This window comes from Gracilinanus agilis, unplaced genomic scaffold (assembly GCF_016433145.1).
Source record: "Gracilinanus agilis isolate LMUSP501 unplaced genomic scaffold, AgileGrace unplaced_scaffold36023, whole genome shotgun sequence".
NCBI classification, from domain to species: domain Eukaryota; kingdom Metazoa; phylum Chordata; class Mammalia; order Didelphimorphia; family Didelphidae; genus Gracilinanus; species Gracilinanus agilis.
In genome coordinates, this window is record NW_025369161.1 from 1 (window position 1) to 10155 (window position 10155).

The window sequence follows — 10155 nt, forward strand, 5'->3', positions numbered from 1 at the left end:
GCCGAGCAGGTGGCGGGAGAAAGGAGCCGCACCGGGCCGGCGGGAGCCCCGGGCGGTGACTGCTGGGCCAGACAGGTGGGCTCCGGGAACCCTCGGCCCTTCCTGGCTCCCAGACAGAACAACCTGAGCCTCCCAAGTTCCCTCGGCCGTGGGCGTGGGTCACCTTGAGCAGGAGAGACCCTCCGAGCTCAGCCCGGCCAGTTTACAGAGAAGGAAACTGAGGCCCAGGTGGAATTCGTGCTCCCAGAGGACCTGGTCTCTCCCTGCCGGGCAGTGCGGGCACAGCCAACTCGCAGGAGCCCCGGAGCCCCGGGCTTCACGTGCCCCGCAGAGGGGCTGGAGGAGCCCGGGGAGGGGGCGGGGCGGCAGCCGTGCCACCTGGGCTCCAGGGCCGGGCACCGAGGGCTCCTTTCTTGTGGCTTGGCCACAGCACCCCACTGAGGAGCTGGCAGGGAGCCGGCTCGGGAGAGGCCGGGGCCCCCCAGATGGGCACTCAGGAGGCCTCTTGGCTTCCAGCACGGCTCCGAGCCCCCGGGGCCCCGTGTGGTCCTAGTCCCAGACCCGCAGCCGCCCCCCTTGTCCAGAGTTGCCAGGGCAGGGCCTCGGGGAGCCAGAGCTCCTCCCTACCAGTCATCCCTTAACTGACCAGAGTCCTGGGCCCGGCAAGGGAGCCGATGGCCCGAAGGGCCTTCTTAGAGGTAGCCTCGCGGAGGACACGTGGCTGAGAGGCCGCCAAATGGGCCAAGCCTGGACAGGGAGGGGAGGGCCCAAGGGGCTGGGCCGGGCAGCGGCAGTACCGTGGGTCCTCGGAGGCCTTGGCGCCCCCCTCCGCCATTTCTGTCCCTCGTACCTGGAGCACGCCATCCTCCTGGGCAAAGTGAAGGGGAAGGACTCAGGTGAGTTTAAGGCCCCACACCTCCACACCCTACTCTGATGATCTCTTGGAGCGTCCTCAGTTTCCCTTCCAGCAAACGAGGTGGCGGGACTCGGGAAGATGGGGAAAGCTCCCAGCCGAGACCCGCTGCCCCCTCTGCCCTTTCCCGGGGGCAGGAACTTGCATGGAAATGCCTTGGCCTGCTCCCTCTGTGAGCAGCTCAGAGACCAGGGGTACGGGGACCGAGGCTGCTCCCCATGGCGCTGGCTCAGTGGGGAAGGGCCCGAATGACGGGTCTGAGGCCTGGACTGCCATGGGGGATATTTTCCTCTGGGCTGCTCAGAGATCAGAGGTGGGGACCGGGAGGACCCCCTTCGAGGCCTCCTTCCGCAAAGGAAGAAACAGTGACCCCGAGTTGGGGGTGGGGGGGCGAGTGGCCCAAGGACACGCCCCCTCTCTTCTCCGGACCCGCACATCTTGAGGAATTGCAGAGCGGCCCTGGGAAGCTGACCGGGCCATCTCTTACAGCGGGGGAGACTGAGGCTCAGCTGGGTGGGTGTGGCTGGGTCTGTCCTGACTCTCCCCCAAGCTGGAAGGCCACAGATGCGCCTCAAAGGCAGACCTTGGGAGAACACTGGAAAGAGGCCGGAGGGCGCGACAGTCTCTGATGAGGACAACAGCCATCCCTGAGCGAGCGCGTGCGCACACTCCGGCCTTAGCTTTCTGCCTCCCCATTTGGTTGCTGGAGAATAGATCCCAGATATGGCTCAGGTCCCAGAGCAGGGCTGGCGCCTCCTTTGGCCAGACTCTCCAGGTCTCCTCCTCACGAAGCCTCCGTCTGGAGGAAGAGGGGGCCTGGCCGGGCGAGTGGTTTTCCAGACTGTGGGGCTTTCCTTTGGCCCAGAGGGAAGGCCCCTGGCCTTGGAGTTGGGAGACCTGGCTTCTGGGCGGGGGTCTAGAAGCAGCTCGCTGCGCCCTTCCCCTCTGCATGGGTCAGAAATGGGGCTGAGGCTGTGGGCCTGCTGGAGCTGGGGGGTGGGGGGGGAGGGTTAGGGAGTGAGAAAGGGCTTTATGGGAAAGGTGCTTCCTGAAAGAGATTAGGGATGCCAAGAGGCAGGCAACGGAGGGCAAAAGCAGACGAGGACGGTGGTTTGGGGCACCGTAGTCAAAGGTGTGGTGTGGTAGGGAGGGGAGCGATGTCTTCTGGGTAGTGGATTGAGGCCTAGTAGGGAAGGGCGCAAAATGCCCGTGACAGGAATTGGTATCAGAGCACAGAGGTAACAGGGAGCCACGGAAACTTAGTGAGCAAGGGAGTGACCCGGTCAGGCCCCGACATTAGGAAAATTGGCAGTTTGACAGCCCTGGAGATGGGGGACGTTTGGAGTGGGGAGCCCAAGTAAGAGCCTGTTTGGGCACTCCAGGCAAGAGGCAACGAATGTGGGGTTTGAACTGTGTGAGCAGAGAGAAGGGCTTGTCGGATGTGAGAGATCACGTAGGGGTGGAAAACTGGAAGAGCGATGGGTACGCCCGAGTGAGAAGAGGCTCAGGGTGCCCTACCAGCCCCCTTGTCATTTGGAAGAGGGACCCCAAAGGAGAGCCGAGGCATGGATGGGACTTAGCCCTCAGGTTCCTTGGCTTCCCCTGCCACTTGGCACATCTTTGCTGAGCCCTCGCATCTGTACGGGCTCCCGTCTATGTCTTGGGGCGGGTGGCAGGCGTGGGCCACTAAAGAAGGCAGCTGGCTGCCCAAGTCGGGATTCGGGACCCCGGGAAGCCGATGGTTCGGTTCGGTCACCAGCGTGAGCGTTTGTGCCTCTCTGGTCCGTCAGTCGGCGGTAAACGCTCCAAATCCCAGCATGCACTTCACCAGGTTTTCGCTTTCTGGAAGCTGTGCCAGCGCTAGCGATGCAGAGAAAAGTCAAACCGTCCCCATCCTTGAAGCCATTCCGGGTGGCTGGAGGAGGAGGAGGGAGACAGAGAGAATGTCTGACCTACACGTTGGAGGTGGGGGGGGGGGGTGCAGAGGAACAGCCTGGCAAAGGCCAGGAGACGGAGTGTCAGGTTTAAGGGCGGCAAATGAACTGGTTGGGCTGGAAGGCTGAGCAGCGTCGGAAAGGGGGCCAGACTGCGGCGGGCCTTCGGTCCCAGGCCAAGCAAGGGACGGCCGGATTTGACTCGAGACAGCCCAGGGTCATCCAGTTGGAGATGCACCGGGAGTGGGTCCGCATGCTCGGTGAGCAGCAGCTCCTGGGGTCAGGACGCTGGCAGGGAACGAGCCTGGATTCAGAGTGGAGCCGAGGAAGCCGAAGAGCCAGAGGCCGTCCGAGCTGGGCACGAGAGGAAATGAAGGGCCCGGGAAGGCCGGGGTGCCTGCCTGCCTGCCTGTCTGCCTGCCTGCCGCTGCTGGCTTCAGTGCTCTGGGGCCGCAAAATGCCCTTTTCCCCATATCTGGAAAGTGAATCAGACTCTCACATTTCCCTCTTGGGTACCCAGGCTCTGTCTGGGCCTGGGACTCCAATTACAGAAACTGGGTGTGCAGGCCCGGGCTCCCTCCTAGAACATCAGGGGAGAGGGGAGAGTGGGGAGAGGGAGGGCCTGTTGCCAAGTCTGGCTTCGGTTGCTCACAGAGCTTCCAGGAAAAGGGACCCTGTACCTTTAAGTTCCCAAGGTCTGAGTCACCAGCCCCGCTTTCCTAATGCTTTAGACAGATGTGGAGCCGGGGCTGGCCAGATGTTTGCCTGGTGGGGCTGAGGGGCCCTGTCTGGGGGGGGGGGGGGGGGGAGAAACACCTGTCACTCGGGACCTGGGTTGAGCCCTCTCCTCTTACCAGTGGCAGGCAGACCCTCCGAATGTGGGCCTTGGCTTCGAGGCCACCACCCTCTCTGGCCTGGAGCCTCATGGGATCCCCACAGGGGAGTGGGTGGGCTCCTTGGGGCTAAGGCAGAAGAACCCCTCTCCCTTGATGCTTTCTCCAGAAGGCCTCACCAGAAAATGCAAGGGTGGTGACGGGATCTGTCCCTCCATAGTGTCCCGAGTGCCAGGTCTAAACCCTGCTTGCCCCACTTTCCTAGGTTGCCTTTCCCTGGGAATGGAGAACTCCCCAGAGCCCAGGCCAGCCAAGGGCCTGCTCACAACCCCTGCTGGTCGCCACGTCAGAGCCAAGTTGGTTCAGGCCCCATCGGCCTGGACCCCTAGTCTTAGCCTTCCTTGGCACTGCGGGCCGGGGCAAAAACTCAGCTGTGAACTGGCTCCTTCAGACTCGAGGGCTGGAAGGGCCTGCACAGGGCAGCTAGGCCAACCCCTTCATTGGGCATGTGAGGAAACGGAGGCCCGGCTGAATGCCTTTCACCCAGATTTTGAGCCGGAAGGGCCCTCACAAGTCCAAGTCCCTGTAAGCGATTCTGTTCAAGAGTCGAGCCAGGGTTGGTGTCTGATAGGTCCTTTCTGCTCGGATGGCCCAAAACACACTACCGCGCCCCCCCCCCCCACACTGAACTAGCCTCCCTTGGTTTGGGGCCGGAAGCCCAGGGTGACTCCTGCAGTACTTGGGAGAGTCCGTCACCTGGTGATGAGCAGAGCGCCAAACCCCACTCCCTTCCAGCTCCCAGCCAGCTCCGGCAATGGTTCCTGAATGGGTGCGAGACTTTGCCCTTTGGCACGGTGCCCAGTGCATAGTAGGCACTCAATCCATGCTCTGCCTCTGGCCGGCTTGACAGGGATGTTCAGTGGCCCCTCTCAGAAGCAGGGTCCTCCGGCTGGGCCATAAGAGAAGCAGAACAGCTTCGATGGCCCCGGGGGCTCTGGGTAGAAATTCACACGGGCAGAAAATGGAGGGAGGACCGAGTGATGGACTCTGGGAAAGGAAAACGAAAAGGAGGCTGGAGGCAGAGGGCAGCCTCCAGATGGGACGTGCGGACACGCACCCAGAAGCCCATGCATGCCTCGGGCTACCTCTCTGCGTCCCTAACTCCGTAATCATCTGTCCGCCGCAGCCCTCGGTCAGGGGAGAAGAGGCCCCTGCTGCGGCTCCCCTTCTGCCCCCACCTGCTCCTTCCGGCCCAGCTCCGAGTTGGGGTCAGTGGAGCGGCCCCGCCACCTTTTCCTCATCTGCCTGCTCTGGCTGAGGGCACTAAATGAGGTGATGTCTGTGAAGCACCTCGCACAGTTCCCGGAGCCCAGCGGGCACGCACCGAGCGCTCCATGGAAGGAGCCTGCAAGCCTGACGCCAAACGGCTGCCCTCCTACCCATCTCCCCCGATTCCTTGTCCGTGTTCCTGTGGGCACCGGGGGGCCTCTGTTGGAGGCCAGTTCACTAGGTGTCTGCCTGCTGGCTGTGCCTGGCGGGAGGAGGCGCGAGCATGAGGGCAACCCCTTCACCCACCACCGGACCTCGGGGTGAAGCCCTACCTACTACCGAGTGGCCAAACCCGCTCCGGGAGGGCTGGAGGCTTCTTGGAATTGGTGGAGATGGCTCTCCTACCGCTCCGCTCTCTGGGCGCCCGTGCCCTCGCCCCAGGTCACCCAGCTGTGGCAGGAAGTGCTAGCGGAGGGACGGCCAGCCGGCCAGCCAGCGGAGCCCTAACCCTTTCTATGCCTACAGGGACAGGAGAGGTGGAAGAGGCAAAGGGGGGGCCCTAGTCAGGCCTCACTGGGATTCCCTTCGTGCCTTAGAGCTGGGGGCAAGAAAGGTGGGCTAGGCACGCATTTGGTCAGCGCCTGCTGGGCGCCATTGGCTCCTTCCCCCAACCCCGTGAGCCAGGTGCCGGCAGGGTCCCCCTTTGGGAGTCAAGACCAGGGTTAAGCTAGAGTGGCCGAGGCTCAATTGGAACCCAGGCCACGGCCAGGCCCAGTGCTGGGCGCTCTGGCACCTCCCCCCCGCTGCCTGGACTCCGGCCACAGACACTTCTTTGGAGCCTAGACAAGTCCGTCTACGTCACCTGCTTGTTACAAGGTCCAGATGAGACACCGGCTCCAGGAGGGCCACCGAGGGGGGAGCTCCAAGCCTGGTGGAGTGAGCCCAAGGCGGCATCCCAAGGAGCTAGACCTGGAGGCAGGAAGGCCTGAGGTCAAATCTGGCCTTGAGCATTTCCTAGCTGTGGGACCTGTAGGCAAGTCACTTCACCTCTGGCTGCCTCGGTTTCCTCAACTGTCAATGAAGATAAGGACAGCACCTGCTTTGTGAAGTCCCTAGCTCATTCCCTTCCCTTGCACACACTGCAAACTTGCTTAAATTCCTGCCCCACCCCTGCCTCATTTTAAAGGAAGGGCAATGACTTATACAAGGTCACACAAAGGAGAGTGCAGAAGAGGCAGGATTGACATGCCCTTACCCAACACACACACACAGAGTCACCTGCCACAGCTATAAAAAGGATCTGGTGTTCGAAGCTGATGGATGGAGGCGAGGTGGGGGAGGGAGACCAAGGAAAACTGAATAGGAAGCCAGAGGGTCTGGGGTCTAATCCTGACTTTTTTGGTCACTTACTATGTGACCTTGGACATGTCCCTTCTCCTCTGGGGTCCTCTCGTAATTCACATGGCCAAGGGCCCTTCTGCTAAAATATCTGCTTTCTGGAGGCCTGGCCTGATCTATCACTCTTCCCATTGGCAAGGGAGGACCCTGGCAGCTTCTGAACTAGAGCTCATCCTATCCCAGCTCAAGAAACTACCAAGGCTCCCCACTGCCCAGAGCAAACAGGCTCTGGATTTCCCTCGCTCCCACCGTGCTTTCCTCGTCTCCCTGGCTTGCCGTGCCCTTCCTCGGGTCACTCCTTCTCTCTTTCCCCAGAGTGATTTCAGGCCTGGCCTGCGGTGGGACGTGTCTCTCACTCCCTCATATGCCCAGGCCCTCTCTGATTGTGTGTGTGTGTGTGTGTGTGTGTGTGTGTGTGTGTGTGGTGGGGGGGGGGGGGGGAGAGGACCAAATAGGGCACCAGAGGCCCTCAGCTTTGTCTCCAGCAGACCTGGGGCTGGCTCGACAGCTGCTCCCTGCTGTGCCCCAGCCAAGCAGAGAAACTGAGGCCAGAGATAGTGGAGGACAGGAGGGACCCTTGGAGGGAGCTCTCCCTCGCTCTCAGCCCCTAGAACCTCAGGACACCAGGACACCCACCGTCGCCCTCCGAGCCGGTGGCAGAGGCAGGGCCTGGCCACGAGGTTGCCCCGTGGGGCCTACCTACCGCTTCTCGTTGCAGGGATGCTTCTGGGCCCCCGGCTGCTTGTCAAGAGTCTGTCCCTGGAGCCCAGCCCCGAGGGAAGCCCCGGAGAGACTCCGGGTCTCAAAGCCTCCCCCTCCAGGAGGCCCCCTGGGCCCAAGCCTCAGGGTGAGTGCGGGCTTAGGAGGGCAGGGAGGGGGCCTCCCAAAGGAGAGGGTGCACCAAGTGCAGGGGGGGTTACCCCAGCAATTTGTCTTTCAGTGCCCCCCAAGCCAGCTCACCTCCTGGGCCCCCGGCTGGCTCCTCTGCTGGAACCCATCCCCCCACCCCCCTCCCGGCCACTCCCCGCAGACCCCCGGCTGACCAGGGCCTCCCAGGCTCGGCCCGAAGCGGCCGGGGGTTTTTTTTTTCTGACCTCCTTGATCGAGAGGTTCGAGAGGTGAGTGGGGCCCGGGCCTGCCATGGAGGGCAGCACGGGGGAGACAGGGAAGGGCTTTCGAGCTGGGGGGCAGGGGCTCGGGGCGAAGCCTCCCAAGGCCGACTTTTCCTCGGCCACGTGTCTCCCCCACAGAGAGCCCCCAGCCCTGGCCCCTGAGGCGGCAGTGGCGGCGACGGGAGCCGCCGCTCTTGGGCCCTCCGAGCTGACCACGGGGGCAGACTCCCGGGAGGGCTCCCCGTGCCTCCTCCTGTCTGCCCCGGGGGAGAAGGTGCCCAACAGAGACAGCGGCATCGGAAGCATCAGCTCACCCTCCACCAGCGAGGAGACCTGCTTGGCCAATGCCAGCAGCAGTGGTAACGGTGGAGGCGGCGGGGAGGCCGCCCCGGGCCCTCCCAGTGGCCCGCTCCCTGCTGGTGGGCTTCCGCAGCCTCCACGAGACCCGGTGGAGGCAGATAGTGACCTGGATGAGGACGAAGAGGAAGACGATGAAGAAGTGGGGCGAGAGGGGCTGCCCAGGCCCAGGATGGAGAGACAGGACTCTTCAGAGGTAGGCGGAGCTCTCAGAGGGGGCCCGGGGAGGTAGCTGGGGTTCTCGAGGCAGGCCCAGGCGAGGCTCAGCCGGGTGCCCTGCACTTCGTCCCCCCTTGCAGCTGACAGTCCAGCAGAAGGTCTTTCATATCGCCAACGAACTTCTGCAGACAGAAAAGGCTTACGTGTCCCGACTGCACCTCCTGGACCAGGTAGCGCCCGTCCTCTGCCGCCCCTCTGAGGGAAGCCTCTTGGCCTCTGGCAGCCCTGCTGCTCAGAACCCCACTTCCCAAAGGGACCCTCTCGTCCCCGACAGTCCCAGGGAGGACAGAGAGCCCCCTCGGCCCCAGCCTGGCCCTTCCAACTCAAGCCAGACTCCGTCCCAAACTTCCCAATTTACGCAGACCCGTGCTGGGCAAACTATGGCTGCCGGGGTGGGGGGGAGGGGGCTGAAATGTTCTATCGGGCCTAACGTGACGAATACCACGAGTAGGACACGATGCGATGAAACCTCCAAAGAGTTGCCTTAGAAACAGACCGACAGGAGCCTTGCCTTGCCTTGCCTTGCCTTGGGCCCTTCTCCTCTTTAACCTGTACCTGACCCTGGCCAACTAACTGTTCAGCCTGCCTCTGGGGTGGAGCTGCCAGAGTCCCCGAGGCCCAGCCAGAGCCTGGCCTTACCTGCCTCTGTACCCTGACAGGTATTCTGTGCCCGGCTATTAGAGGAGGCCCGGACCCGAAGCTCCTTCCCAGCTGATGTGGTCCACGGCATCTTCTCCAACATTTGCTCCATCTACTGTTTCCATCAGCAGTTTCTGCTGCCAGAGCTTGAGAAGCGGATGGAAGAGTGGTGAGGAGCCTCCGAGGGAGGACGCCGCCCCATTCCCATTAGGCGGATGATCTGGGTTAGGGTGCTGGTCTGCACGACCGTGGGTGGCAAGGGAGGCCCTCCCCTTTGCCAAGCGAGGGGACGAAACCAGATAACCTCCTGTAAAGTGGGAGGCTCGGTGGGCTTCCCGTGCCCAGAATCAGGAGGCTCAGGCTGGTCCCTCTTCTTTCCTGCCCCCCCCCAAGGGACCGGTACCCTCGGATTGGAGACATCCTACAGAAGCTGGCACCCTTCCTGAAGATGTACGGCGAGTACGTCAAGAACTTCGACAGGGCCGTGGAGCTGGTGAACACGTGGACGGAGCGCTCGGCCCCTTTCAAGGTCATCATCCACGAGGTGCAGGTGAGTGGGGAGCCCCCGAGATCGTCCCCCCCCCCCAGCTCTCGTGCACCGCGGGACCCTCCCTGGCCGACTCTTTCCTGCTCCCCAGAAAGAGGAGGCCTGTGGGAACCTGACCCTGCAGCACCACATGCTGGAACCCGTGCAGCGCATTCCCCGCTACGAGCTGCTGCTCAAGGACTACTTGCTCAAGCTTCCTCACGGCTCCCCAGACAGCAAGGATGCAGAGAGTGAGTCTCCTGGCCTGGGTGGGGACCCTGGGTAGCGGATGGCGGCCTAGATTTCTGGGTCGATGCCCGAGTGGGTGGCCGGATGGCATTCGAGGCTTGGCTCCAATGCCATCCCCTCCCCCAGAGGGGTTCCTCCTGCTCTGAAGCCCTTGTTTTGCCTCCCAGAATCATTGGAACTGATTGCTACTGCGGCCGAGCACTCCAATGCTGCCATACGCAAGATGGTGAGGCTCTGGGGGCCCCCCAGCCTAGCTCCGGAGCGGGTGTGGGGAGGCATCCGGGCAGAGACCTCACTGTGTCCCGCTGCTCCCGGCAGGAGAGAATGCACAAACTCTTGAAGGTCTACGAGTTGCTCGGAGGAGAGGAGGACATCGTCAGTCCCGCCAACGAGCTCATCAAGGAGGGCCACATCCTCAAGCTGTCGGCCAAGAACGGGACCACTCAGGATCGGTACCTCATCCTGGTAAGGCCCGGCGGCCAGTCAGGGACTGAGCGAGAGCAGCGCCTTCTTCCTGCTCCTCCTCCACACGCTCCTTTCTTTGCTCCCCAGTTCAACGACCGCCTACTTTACTGTGTCCCCAAACTGCGACTCCTGGGGCAGAAGTTCAGTGTTCGAGCCTGCATAGACGTGGACGGTCTGGAGGTAGGAGCCAGGAGGAGGCGGGCCTGAGCCCCCAGGGGTACTTGGGTGGGGTCCGGTGTTG

General features: G+C 62.7%; 1 protein-coding gene across 1 annotated transcript; it reads left to right on the plus strand.

Moving 5' to 3' along the window:
- Positions 1–2950: 2950 nt before the first annotated feature.
- Positions 2951–10094, plus strand: LOC123254941 (FYVE, RhoGEF and PH domain-containing protein 1-like; the record flags this gene model as incomplete). The annotated part of the gene is made up of 12 exons (XM_044683826.1): positions 2951–3107; positions 4867–5269; positions 6959–7194; positions 7288–7465; positions 7598–8012; positions 8116–8205; positions 8695–8843; positions 9068–9224; positions 9313–9451; positions 9617–9675; positions 9768–9914; positions 10002–10094. Coding segments are annotated over exons 1-12 (2223 nt in total), but the record flags the coding sequence as incomplete, so codon positions are not given.
- Between the last annotated feature and the right edge of the window lie 61 nt (positions 10095–10155).